A 20,643-nucleotide genomic window follows, 5' to 3' on the forward strand; every position below is an offset into this window, starting at 1 on the left:
TTAGTAGAATTCAGCTAAGCATGCCTGCAAAAAGCACTAGAGCATATAAGTAGGTTTGAGGGAGAGAAGGATGCACACCTTTAATGAACCTTTATTCCGAAATGTAACAATGACAGAATAATCATACTAATTTTCTAGATGAATCAGATAAAGTGAATTTACAGCTCTGACTGCTTGCCTTTAAAAAAATCATTGCCAATTAAAAAATAATGGTTCTGAATTCATCTTGACTTGATCAGTAACCTAGAAACTAGAAGTAGCTGTCAGATTGGGGTAATAATTCTGAGACTGTTCTAAACTCAGCTTTGTTTGGGCATTCAGGATTCCTTTATGGCTCTGATGCAGTTAAACACATGTAAAGGATTGTGTATATGGCCAAATTCTGTTTTCTCCTGCTGAAGTGTGATTAAAGTATGGGGTGGGTGTGAATTAAACAGCTCATTGCTTTGACAAAGCTCATCAAGAACTCAGTTGTTGACGTGGATCATGCATCATTGGTTTGGGGCTTGGGTGCCATTGAACTGATAATGTGATAATATAATCTGTACGGTAGTAAGAGGATTGCTATGATAACAGCCTCAGTTGCTACATTTTGTACATCCTACTGACATGGGAACTTCTTGTTGTATATTGTTTTTTGACCCAAGTCACCATCATTGTAAGATTATTAAATGAACTATCAAACAGTACAACTTAAGGAAGAGCAGACTATCAGGAAACAAAAAAATGAGCAACAGCAAAGGGAGAAGTAATGTCTTCCCACATATTAGTTTCTAATAATAACATCCATAATGGATTTAGGAAATAATTAATGAAACTTTATACAATGGGTACTGACTGTGCTTTATAGACCTTTGATCTCCTTCATGTTAGTTTCTGCTAGAAGAGAAGTCACTAGGAAGTGGAGGACAGCAAAGACTTTAACTTATGAATCTTGGTTTTCCACAGCTATGACACTTTACCATGGCAGGGGGGAAAAAGACTTTTAAAATAAACTTAGTGAAGGGTACAGCAAAGGCAACAGACTATCATACTGTTTGGAACATGTTTGTAATGTATGTTTCAGGATAATCATGCTTCAACATCCATGTCAGCTGCGTTTCTTAAACTTTGGGATTGTGACTAATATTTTCCAGTAAGTGGAAACTGAAAGAGATGCTGATTAAGTGTTATTTTAATTCTGAAGTCTTCCCATTTGAATGGTGATGATCCTCCCTGTTCGCCAGTCTATCTAGGTGAACTCGAGGTGGGGGAATGTATGTTACTATTGTTAGTTTCTGCTTATCAATATTGAACTAATGTCTCTTTTTTGCATCATTTACCTATGTATGCTCACTTCATTACCCACCTTGGACAATCAGCAGGTACTTCTACATCTCCACTTAATACTCTGCTTTTATACTTCTAATTAAAACAAGTATTACAAATATTTGATAAAGTGATGCCTCTGAAATTTCTCAGTACTGGGAACACACAACATCACACAACATAGATGAGGATATGATGGCGTAGAAGGACAGGTACCTGCAATCTGGGGGCCTGGCATCTAATTTTATATTAGCCGCCTTGTTTGTCTGCTTCACAGAAGGGGCAAATGGGGAACAGAAGTTATTAAAACCTGACGAAAAGGGGCTTAATCACTAAAGCCTTCTGTAACCCATTCTGAGCCCCTGGAATAGAACATACCAGGGGTGGGGGATACTTGGTCCTCTAGATGTTTTTGTACCACAACTTCCACCCTCCCTGATTATTCAGGGTTCGGCCACACTTCCACTTGCCTAGAAAGTATAGGTCCAAGAAGTTTCCCACTTGCCATGTGCTTTATAGGCACAGATCCAAGTGGTATTTTGTTTGTCCCCAGGAAAACCTACTGTTTACTGCCTAATCGAAACAAATGCCAATCGACGTTTGTTCTGATTCAGCAGTAAACAGCAGATTTTCCCTAGATGAAAGTGTCGGGACAAGCAGAAGTGTAGACGAACACTCACAGTTGGAGTCCAGTAACATCTGAGAGCCACAAATTACTGGCATCGCCCCCTCACCAATTTTTCAAACTTCTGTCCAGAACTGTGACTGTGTAGCTGAAGTGCAAATGTTGCTGAACTGTTTATGCTTCTATGAGTCAAGTATGGTAAGAGATCACTTTATGTTGCTGCTACAAGGCCCCAGCAAAGGATACCAGGAAGTGCCATACCACTGCATGTTTGTCAAGCAGCAGTCTGCAACAGATGTCCAGGCCAGCATGACAATATTATCAGATTGAATGCTCACATTTGTGCTGTAGCTGATAAGTCTTTGGTTACGGATCTGTTTCTGATCAGTTGACCCAGCAGAACTGTGCCTCCGGTGAGCTCGAATTTAACTCCACTTCCAGTCAAACTAGGAGGAAAAATAAAATATGGTTTCAGAGCCCTATGTAACATGTGTTGGTCTTGACTGGCCCTGCAATGTGCTATGGTTTGCTAAATGGTTGAGCTCATTTTAAATTTTTTTTAAAAAATATTCCTGCACTGGTAAAGAAAAAATAATTAAACTGATATTGGAAGATTGTAATAGCTGCTGGAATAGCACAGCCATTTGCTGCAAGCCTGTTTTCAAATGCACAGATTTTGTGAATGAGGGACAAACAGCTGTCCAACTACAATCTTAATCCCCTTGGTGTTGATGACTGAAGGAGGTTGAGGTGACATGTTGGTGCTCCTCTGCTGGCCACTACAAGTGAATACCGAGCTCCACCCAGGTGTCTAGAAGACTATCACTGGCCCAAGCTATACCAGCATGCAGCAGGTACAGCAGAAAAGTAAGAGAAAAAGGCCCACTGCTTCCTTCTAGCATGAGCTGGAAGGACTTGGAGTGTTGTGTTGAATCAACCACTTTCTTCTTTCCCAACCCTACTTAATAGTTGCTCTGTCCTTTCTCAATTCCTCGCCTAATTAATGTTGAACTTGAATGTGTCCTTAATTGTAATAGACACTGTTTATTTTCTATGATCAAGCCCTTTAGATCAGGGATGACTAGTCTGTGGCTCTCTCAACTACCACAAGCCCAGCTAGCATGGCCTGTTATCAGGGATGATGGGAATTATAGTCCAGCAACATCTGCAGGACCTGAACTACTTAAGTTGCCTTCCACATTCCATGACATAATATAATTTTTGAACTGGCCAAATGTTATTTTTGACTGCTCTCCCCCCCCCCCTTTTAAAAAAAGAGCCCTGCTGACTTGTTCATGCATATTGTGAGGGATGCTGACCATGTGGATAACCAAGATATGGTTAATGCATCCTTGTGTGAGATAATAATCCACTGCCTTGAATGAGTCCCGTGTTCATCATTTTAGTTTGGTACTGCGGTGTGTATAGTTCAAACCTCATACCTCTGGAATAAGTTTTAATTTGAACGTATTTTTGAAATTTTTAATAAGAATTTAAAATTTCAAGAAGTATTTTTATATTATTGAAATGAGTGGGAGGAATAGCATCACCATGTTTGGAAAATGATCTTGAAAACTGGACCTGTGCTGTAAGTATACATGATACCTTGTTGAACTATTAATGGACAGCCTGAACAAAATACAGGAATTCAACGTTTAAACCAGTAGAAAATGTGACATAAACCTTGGTTATCAATCAAGTGTAGAATTGCTTAATAATCCTTAAAATTCATTTTATAAAAATATATATAATTTATAGTAAGACTATAACAAAATAAAGTTGCTTCTGAATGTGAATCCAGAAATTATATTCAAGTAATCAAAGTAGTCTTATAAACTCTGGTACTGTGAATTTTTAAAAGATCCATGCAAAATACATTTGTAGCTTCCTGGATCTGAAGACCCATGCTTTGTTGTCTCCATACGAAAACTGTGACTGCATTCAGATGTAAACCATACTTTGTTGTTATGAGAAAAAACTTAGAGGTCTAACTCACACACTTCAATCCACCTCTCCTCTGGTGCAGCCACGGAAATTTCTGCTTCAGTTTTAGATTAATTGCTGTTGCCTGAACCCTAATATGTGGTTCAGATAACTACTGTCGTGGAAACAAACCAGCCTCACAGATTTTGTTCTGAAGTTGGTTGGCTTCCATTAAACATAGCTAACCACAGCTTTTCAGAGGTTGCGTGACAAAGTAAACTTTAGTTACTTTAAGACGGAAGTGAATGATTCTGCACTGGAGAAGAAGGGCGGAGGAGCAAAAGCCTAAGCTCAAGACACTCTCTGTGGCTTCTTCATGTAATGTCTAATCAGTGGTTTGGTATAACAACCAAATCAGCCCACATTGTACTGAAGCAGCAAACTTAAGGTCAGAGGCTTAGAGTTCTATATTTTTTTCAGGGTGTCTTAATGCGTGCAAAAAATTATGTTGCTACTATGTTCTACTATGTTCTACTTCTACTATGTTCCACAACCTAGATTTTTTTTTACTGCTGTTTTTCCAAGCGCTCCAGCAGACTACAGGCTTAGTGGTGTTATGGAAAAATCTAGATGAGAGTCTGCTCAGTCACCCAGCTCGTTGGGCAGAGCCCGCAGGTCCCTGCGTAATAAAGGAAGGAGTTCAGCCACCAACCGGAGCAAATAGCTGTAGACCAAAGTTTATTGCTCAACAGGTTCAAAGAGGAATTTTGAACCCTGAGGATGGGGTGACAAGGACTTTTAAAAGTTCCTATCTTATCCCAGCATACAGTTTGTTAAGCATCATTGCTATATCATTGCTACATCAGAAAAGGGGAGCGTTATACATGATTAAAATAGGAGGAATATGTTGGGGCAACAGGTGGATACAGGATATGTATTGGGAAGTACATTCTAAGCACCTACTACAAAGGGACAATAGAACTTTGGTTTGCATAGTCTGCCCCCTGGGCAAGTCCAGAGGAGTGCCTTTGCCCAGCAATTGACACCTATGAGTACCTTTCTGTGAGTACGTGACCTCCTGCTTGAGGGATTATGGCGGGGACCAAGTGGTTTCCAAGCCCTTGGCCAATGAAGCAAATTGGCGGTGGAATGAAGGAAACTAGCAAAGGAGTTGATTTTATATGATTTTTAAAGCTTGGTAACTTCCCTAAGCTGTTAAGTCAAAAGGATACATTTATGCATAATATTTGTAACATTTAACAAATTTAAAGATGTCTGCCCCCCCCCCCCCGTAATTTCCGTAACAGTGGAGATTCCACTAGATCAGGTATCATCAACCTTTTCAGATTCAGGACCTATTTTTAACCCAAACATGCATTTGGGGAACCATTTCTTACTATTTTAACATATATTTGCATGGTGGTAGTGTTCCTGTTGCAACCTACCTTGGATCAGGCAGCAATCACTAGTAGGTTCTGTTCCAATCTTAAAGATTAGTGTGAGCAACAGTGTTGTTAAACTACTCACATATGAACAACAGAATAAAATAACTAAATATAGGAAATAGCTGGTTGGGGGACTCCTGTAACTCTTTCATTCTTTGCTTTGAAAATAAAGGTGTTGCAAAAAGGGATAAACATAATTACTTAAATCTACATCACAAAAAATTCTTCAGGTCTTAATGATTTGGCTCCTTAGGTGTATTGCTAACTTTAAGTAGAAATATTTATGAATATGAAACATCCATGACATATTAAGAGCAGGAGTAACTAAAATGGTGCTCCCAAGACAAGGTTGCACTCTTATTAAGCGATGGTCAGGGATGATGGAAGTTGTAGTCCAGCAGCATCTGGAGGAAGCCATATTGGCTGCCTCTGTCTTTGAGTTTGAACCTTGGGAAGAGGAAAGCACTTCAGGTGGGTGGGTTCTGTGTCTGGAAGTTTGGTCAGTTAGTTGCCAGTTCTGGACTCCCTCTGAAAAAGCCAGTTAGTAGTTTGGGGGTGATCCTGGGGCCATTTTTATCTCTAGAGGTTCAGGTTGCTTCAGTGGCTAGGAGTACCTTTTGCTACCTATGTTTGGTATGCCATCTACAGGCATTCAGGACAGGGATAAGCCTTTTCATGGTAATTCATGTGTTAGTAATCTCAATACTAGATTTTTGCAGTGCATGTGTAAGTGAAGCAGCCCCTGGGCCTTGTTTGAAAGCTACAGCTGGTACAAAATGCTGAAACTAGAGCACTGGTGGGAGCAGGCTATCATCAGCACATAGTGCCAGTGCTTAAAAGTTTGCACTGGCAGCCATACACTATAGGGCTAAGTTAAAGGTTCTCATATTCGTTTACAAGGGTCCATGATACCCTAAGGACCACTCAATGCTTTATATCACTTCCTAGTCATTTTTAGTGGTCCCCCATGGCTCAGACACATGGCTCATATTCACCAGGATGTGTGTGTTCAGTATTGTAGACCTAATTCTGTGGAATTCCCTCTTGATTGGGCTCAGCCAGGCCCTCTTCCTGTTGACCTTCCGGTGCTTGGTGAAGATCTTTTTTTAGTTCAGTAGGCATTTTATGAGGGTTCCCCCTCCCTGATCTTATGTTTCATTTTAACTGACTTTATGGTGTATGAGAAATCCCTTTTGTACACTGCTTAGAAACTGCAGTATTGGTACATAACTTATTAAGATGAATAATAAATAGTTACATGAATACATAACTTTGCAAAATGGCAAATCAGATTAATAATGTTGGGCATCATGTATGTATTTTCTTTGTTCTTTAGAGAGCCAATCCTACTGGAACTAGTAATGCAGAATTGCCTCTGGCTGAACCCGGAATGTACCAGTTGGACATTACATTAAAAAGAGGTCATAATCTAGCAGCTCGTGATCGAAGAGGTAAGAATATGTTGATCAAACACTGTTTTTACATAAAACACTCTGCAGGGGCTGGAAAGGTTAACCTACCTTGGTTAAATTTTATACATTTTTATTTTCATATTTGTGCACTGAACATGCTACGCTTGTAACAATCTCCAGCGGAGAAGCTTTGTTGGTCTGTTGCACCAAAACCAACAAAAAGCCTTGTAATTTCTTAAAGTGTACCTTAGCCTATGATGAAGCAGCTGCTTATTTATTTATTTCATACAATTTCCATTTGAGTGTAAAAAAATTCCCTGGAAGCAGTTTACAAAAAAAGATAAAACGATAAAACTATCAATAGGAAGAATTAGCAACAGCAGTTTACAACTTTCAAAAAGTTAAAATAACAATAGACTACAAACAGATTAAAACTTGCAGCAACTGTCTAAATATCTGGGTAGGCTTGTCAACTAAAACATTTTTAGCAGGTACTAAGAAGGCCTAATATTGATAGGCAGGGAATTCCAAAGTGTAGGTGCTGACACATGGAAAGATTGAGTTCTTGCAAATGCAGAACAGGTATTATTTGGCACGTGTAACAGTTCCCCACAATTATGTAAAGGCTTCTACTTGCATTCAAACTAATTAGGTTGAATCAAAAGCGCCTCGTTTTCTGACAAATGGAGGGCATTTTTGAATCCAACCTTGTATGTTGAAGGCTCTGTGATGATGCAAACCTTTGGTTATATGAAACAATGAAAGGAAATATAAAGGTTAATAATCAAGATGGCTCCCTGTTGAAATTTAAATATGAACTAAATTTAAATTCTGGAATTCATAGGAAGATTTGATACTGTACTTTCAGATATAGGCTGAATAGGTGCTGGGAAGAAGTTAGCTCACCACAGAAAATATTAGCCCCTTTTAGATGGTCCTGAGTAGTCTTTATTTTGCTGCATCAATTTATTACTTGAATTTAGGCCAAAAGGGTTAGGCATCCCTGCATTTAGCACTTCAGGATTTTTTTACGGTCTTGTTTGCATTTGATTATATATAGTAATATGACTCTTGCATTGCTATCTTACTTTGAAATCATATTTCTTTGAAATAATATCCCCCTTCTGTCTTGACTCTACACCAGCCTGTGCTATCTTGCCCTCCTCCTGCACCTTTTCTTCATTCTCAAATCCTGCAGCTTCTCCTGCCTCCGACTTTCACCTCCTGGCTGTTAAAGGCTCCCCCAGATCACTGATCCCTTCTTCCAAGTCAGACTCCAACTCTACCTGTCCTGGTGCCCAGTCATCAGCATCCAGGATCCTCAGTGTCTAGCCAGACCCTGATGCCCTGACACTTGCTAGCTAGCTATTCTGCCACCATCACTACCTGGAGTAAATTAAAAGTGCTCCTCACCTGGGTGTCTGAAATGTAACTGGAAAGTGATGGAGTGAGGTGGTGTGCCAAGACTGAAAGCTTCAAATGGTATTTTCTTGACTCTCCTCCTTGGCACTGAGTACCACTGTGAAGTCAGGAAGAAATTGCTGCTTTGAGTCTGTCTTCTGGATTTTTTTGTTAATAACATCTGTCTGGAAACCACAGTAGCCCTCTGAATTGCTATTAAAATGGAGAAGCTATTAATGTTTGTCTCTGTAGCCTTGGATTTTCCGAATGTCACAGGCATGCAAAACATTACTTGTGAATATGTAAAATCTTATGTAAAGAACTCCTTGAACAAAAGCAGTAAATCTCCTTTGAGTGGTAGTTAGATAATCCTGGTGCTCTAGGTTTCATTTGCTTCAGAGATAATGCTTTGGGCATATAATGAGGAATAATTCAATGTGATAGTCCAGTCATGGTAATAAGCTTAACACATTCTGAATCACTTTTTATCTGTATTGCAGCAAATAGTAAATTACCTCAAATAGATTTATTGCTGACCCTCGTTGAGTGGCACTGAAAGCATTATTTTGTGAATGCTGAAAAAGCAGTGCTTTGCTCTTTTTAATGCAGAACCACAGAACAGGGCCTGCCAGACTGCCTAGTAAATGAAAACACTTTTATACTGTGTGTGTGTGTGTGTGTGTGTGTGTGTGTATTTATTTATTTATTTATTTATTTATTTATTTATTTATTTATTTATTTATTAGCAGTGTTTAGATCTGAGCTGTGGGACTGAGTGTTAATTGTAGAGTGGTTCCCCACTCCAGCACCAACTCTGTAGGGTAGTTTCATAGCCCATGGGAACCCAATGCCATCCTTTCTCTTTGCTGCCACCACCAGCGTATGGGTCACCTAGGGACAGGGGTGTGGGACTCCGAGTGTCTCCTCAATAATGCAGGAACAGCCAGCTGAATTTCCTGGTATCTGGCATGGCAACTCCCACTGCCTCCTTTCTGCTTTCCCAAGCCCTTTAACAATCCATAACATGGTACCAGCAGCCTAAGCCATGCGGAGAGTTAACAAGACTTTGAGCGTATTCAGAAACTGCTATAGCCCAATTAAGCATTTTATTTAAAAGGAGCATATGGAAAAGGGATGTGAGGCAGGGAATGGCAGGTAGGCAGTTCAGCATTGAAATAAAACACTACACCACAATATTGGTCTAACTAATCCTACACTTAAGCCAAACTAACATTGCAAGAATTTACACACTGTGGTTGTCTCTGGCGCACGCAGCTTCAAACATCAGTTGCAGGTTGGGAGTTTGAGAGGAACAAAGTAATATGGCCACCATTTTAAAGGATTTATTACCCATATTGGTTTGGGAAGGCAGCTGGTTGATTCCTGCCAGATGCCAAGTCAGGTAGAAGTGAACGGACACCATTTGAGGAGTGGGAATTGGTAGACCCTCCCCTGAGAGCTGAGGAAGATAAGGAAGATGGTTATTGTGCATGGAAATTACCACCAGTTTTCCCCATCTACCTGCTAAACAGACTTAATCAATAACCTGTGGGTGTGACTTTGCTTACCTATAATGGAAGCTGGATATCCTTAAAACGACAGAGTAGGGGACATCAGAAGTACTTAAGAGGCACTGGAGAGACCTAGCATTGGTGTGAGATGAGAGATGCAGTAGTAAGGCTTGGCTAGGTGGTTAGAAGACAAGAAGGAAGAAAACATGGATGCATAATGGGCAAAGTCAGCAAACTCTCCTGTTCTCCTGAATCATTTGGCTATATAACAGGATGAAAAAAGATACTGAATGGAGGCATTCAGTACTGATACTTAATGTGCTAGAGAGGTGGGTGGGAGAGACAAATACCGTATTGGGAGAGCAAGGTACACGTGTAAATAATTGATGATAGGGATGAACTGATTTGCAAACAGTGATTTTGTATGATAAATGATTTCTACACTTGTTGGTTTTGATTTCTTCTTACCCCTCTGGAGTCTCTAGTGTGTTTTGTGCCATTACAGAGGTTCGTGCTTCTGCAGTTGTGTCACGTTTTATTACGGTGTGCCTTTGAAGTGGCTTCGTGCTTATCCTAGGTGATGTCATTCCAGCTAAATTACTATCCTGAAAGTAGTAGTTTGCTCTGTGATAAGTTAGGATTAAAATATGAACAAGTGTCTGGGGACCCATCAATTTCTGTCAGTTGGAACCTGCAGGTTCCCTTCCTATTCTTCTGAACCAATTGCCACTGGAAGTCGGCCCATATAATTGAGATGAGACCTGGATTTTATTCAATGGTTTCTATTTGACAACTTGAAATGATTGCTCTGAGAGTAATAAACCACTGCATATTTGAAGTATAAAAATTGGCATGAAATCTGAGAGCTCAGGTGTATGTTAAAGGAATTGTACCAGTCATAAAAAGGATGGTGGCACTTAACAAACCTTCGATGAGAAGGTCTTGTAGAAGTTGATAGAGTAAGGTAGAATAGTTTTGTTATTTAAGAACTGAGTAGAATAACAAAGGGATGCATAATGTCAGGTGGCAAATGTGTTATTCTTATTACAGGTTAAGAGATTATTTGCATGAAAAAATCCATACTGCAAGATATTTCAGTTTCTCTTCTGTAAGATTTTTGTAAGCAGATATGTTCAGTGGAACTTGCAGATCATAATTTGGTAGGCATTATAGAGTATAGAGATGCAGGTGGCGCTGTGGTCTAAACCACTGAGCCTAGGGCTTGCCACTCAGAAGGTCTGCTGTTCGAATCCCCGCGACGGAGTGAGCTTCCTTCCGTTGCTCGGTCCTTGCTCCTGCCAACCTAGCAGTTCGAAATCATGTCAAAGTGCAAGTAGATAAATAGGTACGGCTCCGGCAGGAAGGTAAACAGTGTTTCCACGCGCTGCTCTGGTTTTGCCAGAAGCGGCTGAGTCATGCTGGCCACATGACCCGGAAAAACTGTCTGCGGACAAACATCTGCTTCCTTGACCACTAAAGTGAGATGAGCGCTCAAACCACAGAGTCGTTCGTGACTGGACTTAACTATCAGGGGTCCTTTATCTTTACCTTTTTTATAGAATCGTAGAGTTAGGAGGGGTCCCAAGGAACATCTAGTCCAACCCCCTGCAGTGCAGGAATCTCAACTAAAGCATGCAGGCAGAAGGATAGAAGAGTGGCAATTGATATTAAATTAGCATACGTGACCCACCACAGTTTTTTGATGGTAGTACAAATGGAATAACAGGTTGTGGCAGGCATGGTAATTTTCATGCAAAGCAGCGGGTCTAATGTTGACTATAGATTTGTCTTTATTTTAATGCAATGTTGTATTAAGAAACCCCCATCTCCTTTGTACAAGATTGTAGTCTGTAACTGAGGTTTCTGTTATAACGGGAAAATACTGCCACCATGTGCCCAGACCTGTTGTTGCTGCTGTAACTATTGTAGCAAGCTGAAAAAGACTTGCACTATTTAAAAACAGCAGTGTGTTAGAAAGCTAACCTTTTCTGTGTGCATTCAAGTTAGTATACTTAGTTCACTGATTCTGCTTATGTGCACTCTGAATTAGCATGGAAATGTGTTTCAGGTAATTTAATTCATAGGGTATACTTGTTAAATGTCTCTTAGGTGCAAGTCCTTTAATCTAGAATTTAGCATTTTATGGACAAAGTCATACGGCGAAAGCCATACACTTAATATGTAGTTTTACTTGGGTCTAGATTCTGGCAGTTCCCTCATTGTGAGAAGTGAGGTTCCTGGAAGCCAGGCAGAGGGCCTGCCCTGTAAAACACCCTCCTGTCAGATGTCAAGGGAATAAACAACTATCTGACTTTTAGGAGACATCTAAAGGCAACCCTCTTTAGGGAAGTTTTTAATGATTGATGCTTTACTGTGGTTTTAAATAGTTGGAAGCTGCTCAGACTGGCTGTGGCAACCTAGTCAGATAGGTGGCATATAAATTGTTGTTGTAGTAGTTATAATCATCATCACCATCTGCTGCTGCTGCACTTGCTAGTTTTCTAAAAAAAGATAAGGACTGCCATCTTGTTTTAAGGTTTTTCTTATAACTTTCAGAAATCATGTAGTTGTCGTACATAATCTTGATTTTTGTTTCAGGGACAAGTGATCCATATGTCAAGTTTAAAATTGGTGGAAAAGAAGTGTTTAGAAGCAAAACTATCCATAAGAATCTTAACCCTGTATGGGAAGAAAAAACTTCAATCATGATTGAACATTTAAGGGAACAACTGTACATAAAGGTGAGCTACATGTGATTCTCCTTAAAAACAGGTAAGTGCAATGTTGTTGTATCACTCCACACAGTGCTGTAGTTTTTCAATGGAATGTTATACAGCTTGATATTGCCATAATAGAAATTCAAGTTATGAAAATATATCATAAAAATGCTTATGAAATTTATAATGCTGTGCCCTGCCAATTTTCATAACTGTTCAGAACTCAAATATCTGGTACATTCTTTGAAACATAGGCCAGTGTTGTGCTTTGTTGTTGTTGTTGTTGTTTAGTCGTTTAGTCGTGTCCGACTCTTTGTGACCCCATGGACCAGAGCATGCCAGGCACTCCTGTCTTCCACTGCCTCCCACAGTTTGGTCAAAGTCATGCTGGTAGCTTCGAGAACACTATCCAACCATCTCGTCCTCTGTCGTCCCCTTCTCCTTGTGCCCTCCATCTTTCCCAACATCAGGGTCTTGTCCAGGGAGTCTTTTCTTCTCATGAGGTGGCCAAAGTATTGGAGTCTCAGCTTCCATGAACTGCAAGAAGATCAAACCTATCCATTCTTAAGGAAATCAGCCCTGGGTGCTCACTGGAAGGACAGATCTTGAAGCTGAGACTCCAATACTTTGGCCACCTCATGAGAAGAAAAGACTCCCTGGACAAGACCCTGTCAAGAGTCTCCTCCAGCACCAAGTGTTGTGCTACCCAGACATAAAAGGGAATGGCAAAATAGAAATGTAAACCCCAATGAGGACAGTATACAAATAGACCTAACATCCAAAACAGTTTGAGACATCACTGATTTTGTAGTTGGGATATTCTACCAGAGGATCTCCTTGTATAAGTATATAAGAAAAGCCTGCAGGATCAGGCCAATGGCCCATCAAGTCCAGTATCCTGTTCTCACAGTGGCTGAACCAATGCCTTTGGAACCCCCCAAGCAGGACCTGAATGCAACAGCACTCTTCCCACCTGTGAGTCCTAGAAAATGCTTCTGATAGTAGAGGTAGAACATAGCCTTCATGGTTAAAAGTCATTGATATGTATAGGCAGGGTTGATGCGTTATGTTATATAATGTTTGCTTTCGCTAATATTCTCAAGTAATTGTTAATTGAATCCCCAACATTAAGAAATGCTATTTCTTTTGTTCACCTTAGGTCTTTGATTATGATTTTGGGCTTCAAGATGACTTCATGGGATCAGCGTTTTTGGATCTCAGCTCACTAGAGCAAAATAGGTACCGTGTTGTAAAGCTATTGAAGTAGATAATGACGTTTTGGGCAAGATTGGAGACAAAGATCTAAGCAATGCTACACTGACGGTGTTATCACCAGTTACTGCTGTTGTGAATAGACACCCCATACCTATTATATTTTTAAATGAAATTTCATAGACCCATCGTTTCATTGCCATCTTGCACCATTTTTCTCTATACCTATGTGTGTATATATTAGGGGTGTGAACTGGTTACAAGTTTAGGTTTGGACTGCAAGTTCAGTTTTCAGAAACAGCTGGTTTTAGACCAAGGTGCTCTGTAGGCTGCCCAGTTTAGCTCAAGGTCTGTCCAAATTCACAAAAAGCCTTGTTCTTGCTCCCTTTCCCTAGAAGGTCTCTGGCCAGGGATGTGTCAGTGCTCCTGGAAGAAGAGGCAGCTGTCTAAAAACAAGGGAGGTAGAGTTGCAGCTTCACTTGTGTAATGGTCTTCTTGCTGTCTCCACCAAACATCGTTGAGATGCAGTGAATCCCCCCTCTCCTTTTGAATCCAGACAGGATGGAGATCAAGTGCTGTGTATTGCATGGAACTTCTGCTTTCCTCCCTTAGTAGCTAATAGTTTACAGGCAGAAGGTAGCAACAGGCACACCATTCTTGTCCCTTTTTAAACTGTATGACCTAATGGATGAAACTTTTATTTTATTTTTTCGTTTCTAAACTTGGTTTCCTAGGTCAACTGAAGTTGCGTTGAGTCTCAAGGATCCACATTATGCTGACCAAGATCTTGGAACTATATTATTGTCTGTTTTGCTGACACCAAAAGAACAGCAACGGGAAGGGGTAAGTGTGGATTGAAACAAATTATGTAGCTTCCCCCCTTTCCTAATGGGAAGTGTATCACTTTTGCAATGTTTCCATCAGTGAGCATTATTAAATGAAGCCATTTTCTTGTGGGTTTTTATATATTATTCCCCAGTAAATATTGAAAGGTACTGATCAGTTTTTGGATGCAATTGACTACTGATGCCTTGCTCTGGGTCAGCCCCTCCGTATAATGATATTGGTACAGATGGGATTTTGATAGAACGCAAACATACAGTGGATTCACTCAGAATTTATTAAAGATAAAGAATTTTGGATCTAGTGCTGTGGTGTTCAAACTGCAACATTTCAGTCCTATTATAGTAAAATCTTACACAGTTATGAAAACTAGTCAGCTGATTTGTTCTGTGTAGAGCTTAGCTGCTGAAACAGGCATTTATTTGGAGTCAGTGATGTTATTATGCCAGAACATTCCTGGACTTAGGGCATAAGTATAGTCAGGAGCTAGAATTTGAGTATCGGTAAAATCGGTAAAAAGACTTAACATTTTCTTAAAACACACATCGAAACAAAATCGCTTTTTATACATTGCCACTCTATACCTATGGTTTGGAAACCCAGTACCAAGTAAGTGCTAGGATTTGTTTCTTCTTGTTTGGCAAAGGGAAGAGCAGGTTAGCTGCAGTTTGAGCAGTATGCACTAGCATGCTGCTATTTCATGGTAAGCCATAGTCTCTCTTTCAGACAGTGGCTTCTCTGATAAGCTTTATTGTAATGTGCAAAAGCTGCCTTAATGTGAATTAGCATGGGATTTCAACGTTCAAACTGTAAGTGTTGCTATTTGGAGTTGTAATGTTAAGTACTCAAATAAGTGTCTACAAATACATAATGATTCACTTTCTACCTCTGCAGATATAAAACCAAATTGTCCAAATTGCAGGTTATTTTATAGAGTTCAGTTTTACCAAATTGCCTAGAAATTCAAGAGAGCAACATTTCTTAGTGAATTTTTCTTTTACCCCTTGAAATGAATTGCAGGTTTGTGTGCTGGAGTTTTTGCAACCCCAACTCATCTTTTCAAAACTTGGCTATGTTTTTGTTGTTGCAGTATACTGGAATTGGAAATATGTAACATGGGAAAGCTTTTGTGAGATGTTTAGCATTCTGTCCTGCACTCTAAAACATTAGGTTTACTGTGGCTGTAATTTGGGGACTGTAATAAATCTTTAAAATCCCTCTACCTATATCGCGTAGTCAAACATTTTTTAATGGCAGCTTGAGAACAGTTTCAGGAGGTAACATACAAGCCTTGTTTTACACGTAGTGTATTCCTAAATATGTCTACTGAGAATCAATCACATTGAGCTTAATTGGGCTTAAAAGGGACATGGGTGGCGCTGTGGTCTAAACCACTGAGCCTCTTGGGCTTGCTGATCGAAAGGTTGGAAGTTCGAGTTGGTGCACTGGGGTGAGCTCCCATTACTCTATCCCAGCTTCTGCCAATCTAGCAGTTCGAAAGCATACCAGTTCAAGTAGATAAATAGGTACCGCTACAGCGGGAAGGTAAATGGTGTTTCCATGCGCTCTGGCTTCTGTTATGGTGTTCCATTGCACCAGAAGCGGTTTAGTTATGCTGGCCACATGACCCAGAAAGCTATCAGTGGACAAACACCAGCTCTCTTGGCCTGAAGTGAGATGAGCACCACACCCCATAATTGCCTTTGACTGGACTTAACCGTCCAGGGGTCCTTTACCTATTTACCTTTTACCATAATTGGGCTTACTCCCAAGTAAGTGGGTATAAGAGTGTTGCCTTTAATATATGTGGGAGGAGAAGAAATTACAGTTAAAATTTCTTTGATGGGTGCAAAACGCTAGAAATTGATGCATGAGACCTAGCTAATTGGAGGGATTTTGGTGCAGTTAGTTTGTTGTGTAGCATGATGAAATGTTTAAGCAGTGTTCTGTAAGTAAGTCAGTGTGGAAAGAAAGATTTATCATACAGCAATGATAAATTAAAAATAGATGCTGTATTACATAAGAACAGTTTAGCAAGCTTTCTAAGCTCTGTATTCCTTTTGATGACTATTATTTTGTATGTTATATTGTTATCTAAAACTCAAAACCAATAATATGTTTTTTGGGGGGAAAGTATTTCTAAAGTAGACCTTAGTTAAACTTGGCAAATATCTATTTTACTGTTTGTGCCATTACATACACTGAAATTTCCCTTTCTTTCTGGTCTCAGTCTTCCATGCAACATCTTCATGTTCACAGGCTGCTCAGATATTCTATTGAGTTACTCTGTTTGAAATACCACATACATTGCATTTCACATAGGAGACACCTCATTTTCAAGAAGAAAGCTTGGTTTAGTAAAGATTATAATGCAAAGGAATGCACTTAAACACTGTAGGACAACATCCATCCTCTGGTTCAGAGGTTCCATACTATGGTTTATGAGGTTCTTTCGGGTGGTCTGTGACGTATCTGTAAAAAAAAAAAAAAAAAGATGGCTTGTATTTAATTTGAAAAGTTTTAAAGTCAGTTGGCTCAGTTGTTGATGTTAAGGCAGAGGGCCTTCTCAGTAGTGGCGCCCGCCCTGTGGAACTCCCTCCCACCAGATGTCAAGGTAATAAACAACTACCTGATTTTTAGAAGACATCTGGAGGCAGCCCTGTTTAGGGAAGTTTTTAATGTTTGATGCTTTATTGTGTTTTTAATATCCTATTGGGAGCCACCCAAAGTAGCTAGAGTGGCCCGGCCAGATGGGCGGGGTATCAGTAATAAATAATAATTGCAACATACAGGCAAGGAGCATATTTGTTTTATCTGTTTTACTTTTATGTGGGCTTAGAAGCCATATATTTTAATTGGAGGACAGGCACATACTTTGCTGCCTCAATTGCATCCTCAGTGTACCATCCAGCAGAACCTTTCCAGGTACTGCGGGACCTCTTACAGTCTGGTACAAATGAGGTGGTAGAACTGATGGTAGCTCAATGTGACACTTTTGCAAATCATTTTGTGGACAATGCATCCACTTGCCTCCACCCTGATCCTGACTCTGCTATTCAACAGATGAATCTCAAGGGTTGTCCAGAGCACTCTCTTAGTCCTGTTGCGTTGGATGAGTTTCAGTTAGTAAGGCTCAAGGATGTGGCCAAAGTGCTTGGATCGGTCAAGGTGACCGCTTGTGCTATGCATCCCTGCCCCTCTTGGCTGATAAAAACTAGTAGGGAGGGAATAGATAGCTGGGCCAGGGAGGTGATTAATGCCTCCTTGCCAAAGGGGGTGATCCCTGCCTGCTTGAAGGAGGCTGTGGTAAAACCACTCCTCAAGAAACCCTCCCTGGATTCAGAAAATCTAAGTAACTACCGGCCAGTTGCCAGTCTCTCCTTCTTGGGAAAGATTCCTGAATGGGTGGCCATGGACCCAGATACAGGCACTCTTGGAAATAACTGATTTTCAAGATCCATTTCAATTGAGGTCACGCTCAATCTATAATCCTCTTATTTTAGAGTAAAACACGTTGGGCTGTTTGTTTCTGTAGAAGTACCACTGAATTATAAAATTGGTCTGTGGGAGGGAGTTGTAATGATTTTTAAAGGACTTAATTGGATGCAGGGCAGAAGGAATGTGGAAAAAGATGTGCAAAGTTTGTAGCATGGTTTCTTGTGATGTATAACTGGTTTAGTAAAACTTTGTGTTTGTTTTAGAACTAGCAAATCCTCAGTGGAGAGATGAATGTAGATTTGGATCTAGTGTTTAAGGTACATACTTTGGCAATGCCTACCTGTAGTAAATTCTGGTCTGCAAAGAAAAACCTCATGTTGCTCAGTTTATTTAGGGTTCTACCAACCTATTAGCATTTGAGAGGTCAATATGTTATCTCTATAATTCTAGTATTTGTGCAATTTCTTTCCTAATTTTGTTTATCGTAACTTAGTTGCAGTAGCACTAGTTCCAATAATTCTCAATTGGATGTCTGGTTTTGCTTAAGTAGTATGAACACCAAGAAGATCCAAAAGGTACCTTTCTATTTGGATTGACTAATCTGTCCATTTAAAAATTGGTAAATTCCAGGGGGAATAATCTATTGTTTCTAATTAAGCAATGGAAGTAAAATAGGGAATAATGAACATACAGTCTAAGTTATTAAGGCTACTATCCTATGCACACTTACTTGGGAGTAAATCCCACTTAATTTAGCTGGAGTTATTTCTGAGTAGGTATGTATAGGATTGCACTGCAAATCTGGTAAGCAAAAAAAAAAGTTGTATTCACTGTATGTTATATATTGTTTATTGTTAACTAACATGTTTCTATATGTAAGAATAATGCATGGCATGCACTGTACTATTGCATGTACTGTTTATAGCTGTGTATTGTTTTTGATTTGCTTGTGCATACTTGTGTCTATTATGTGCATACTTTGCTAAAATGAGTGCATGAGTGGATTTTTTTTGTTTCATGTGTTGGTTGTTTAGCAGAGTTCAGTGCAAAGATTTCATCACTGGAGAACTCGCAGATTAACAGTGAGTTCATTTGAGCAGCTTGCTGTCTTATCTTCTAGACCTATAATCTGCTTGATTAGCATTAGAAGATATAAAATCCTCAGAAACATATGAGTGATACCTTAAATCCTGGGATATAACTAATTCAGCACCACTGCATCTCTCAAACATTAAAGGGATTTCCCCCTTGAAAAGGGGAATTCAAAGCTGTTGCATAATTTTGGAAGGGGAAAAAAAAAAGTGACACAATCCTTATTGAGGGGTGCCAGCCTTAAATCCAACACCTCTAAAATACATTTAATGTATTTATTTCTATACCATTTACAGGCTCCCAAAGTGGCTTGCATTAATATGTGAGTACAGGGCTGAATCCAAGGCAAGCATAATGGAACTTTTATTCCTTTTCACTCCTCCCCCCCCCTCACACCATCTCCAGAACTGCTCCAGAAAGTTGGAGAAACCCCAAAAACAGATTTGGGGGGCATGCAGAGTGGGAGAGAGGGAAGAGGAAGTTGCATTGCACTCATAAAAGTGAATACTGCTTATGCACTGGATATAACCCAGTGCCTTGAAATGTACTGTTGCAAGCCACCCCAATCTCATGAGTGGTGCAAGATTCCAGGTTTTCCAGCACTTACCCAGAGTGTTGGTTTCTTTTTGGAATGAGGCACAGCAGAGACTGTGGTATTTTTAGGATACATGGTTTGTTTACACATATAAACAACCTGAGCCTACAATGGTGGGATTCACAGCATTAATGCCCCCAAAGGATCTTGTTTCTCTCATGGCCATAGCCTTGGATTCCAACAGATATCAAATATTGCTGTATTTGTCTTCTGCTTGCTACTCTTCTTCTAGGTCACATCACTTCAAAACTCTGTACTCCAAATTGTGGCCTTGTTTGTTGAGGGAGGAGGCCCCACCCATTTGCCATCTCATCGCCCCGGCTATCACCTCACCAGGAGCTTAGCCTGCCTATTCCAAGAAGTAGAAGACTTGATTAAATTCTAACACTTGTTGGACCCAGGAATTAGAAGGGTCTGGCACATAGCTTAACACCCGAAACCCCTAACAGTATTACAAAAAGGAAGTGACCAGAATACCTATGTTCCATTTAAAACAAAATGTTTTGGCTCTGAAGTTTCCTTGACTATTACTACAGTGTTTCTCTGATTATATTCAAGTAATCATCATATGTTTCTGTTGTTAAAACGCAAATTAATATTATCAAGGCTGAAATAGAATTAGATTTCTAGCTAGGCTACAGGCTTCATTATTCACCTGTATTATAGCTTGCAAACCTATCCAAGCCAATGACCATTACTTTAATCAGCTAAAGTGTCATCCTATGTGATGTACTTCCATTGATTTAACTAAAGACATTCTCTGTAATACGTACTAACCCTAATTGTCTACAGTGATTGTTCAAATTCAGTGCTTTAACTAATTTATTTTTCTGTAAATTTTTTGGCAAATAATATCTTGAAGTATAAAAGAGAGAATAAAGTAACCCAGATGAAACCATTAAGAATTTGAAAACAATTTTTTGTTTCCTCCAGCATTTTTGCTTCCTAACAAACTTTTTAAATGTGTCCACATTTACAGAAGTGGTAGAATTTTGAATGTACTAACATTTTGCCCCCTGTTTACATGGAAGGTATTACCCTTAACTCCAGGTGTGTGTGTGTGTGTTTTTGTGGGGTGGTGGGTTTTGGGGGGGGGCGGGGCAATCTAGTACCCAGAAGGA

General features: G+C 39.8%; 1 protein-coding gene across 9 annotated transcripts in view; it reads left to right on the forward strand.

Annotated features, from left to right (window-relative positions):
- Nucleotides 1-20,643, forward strand: part of MCTP1 (multiple C2 and transmembrane domain containing 1) — a gene marked incomplete at its 3' end in the record, with an annotated part of 167,255 nt that overhangs the window by 42,854 nt on the left and 103,758 nt on the right. For 5 of the 9 annotated variants that reach the window (XM_081880367.1, XM_081880364.1, XM_081880365.1 and 2 more), the window contains exons 2-6: nt 6,638-6,752; nt 12,224-12,366; nt 13,502-13,581; nt 14,289-14,397; nt 18,870-18,917. In XM_081880367.1, the coding sequence (XP_081736493.1) occupies nt 6,638-6,752; nt 12,224-12,366; nt 13,502-13,581; nt 14,289-14,397; nt 18,870-18,917 (495 nt within the window). The remainder of the gene's footprint in view (nt 1-6,637; nt 6,753-12,223; nt 12,367-13,501; nt 13,582-14,288; nt 14,398-18,869; nt 18,918-20,643) is intronic. The other 4 variants (XM_081880366.1, XM_081880372.1, XM_081880370.1 and 1 more) reach the window with 1 other exon arrangement.

The sequence above is a fragment of the Podarcis erhardii genome (assembly GCF_964252035.2).
Source record: "Podarcis erhardii genome assembly, chromosome: 11".
In the NCBI taxonomy this organism is placed as follows: domain Eukaryota; kingdom Metazoa; phylum Chordata; class Lepidosauria; order Squamata; family Lacertidae; genus Podarcis; species Podarcis erhardii.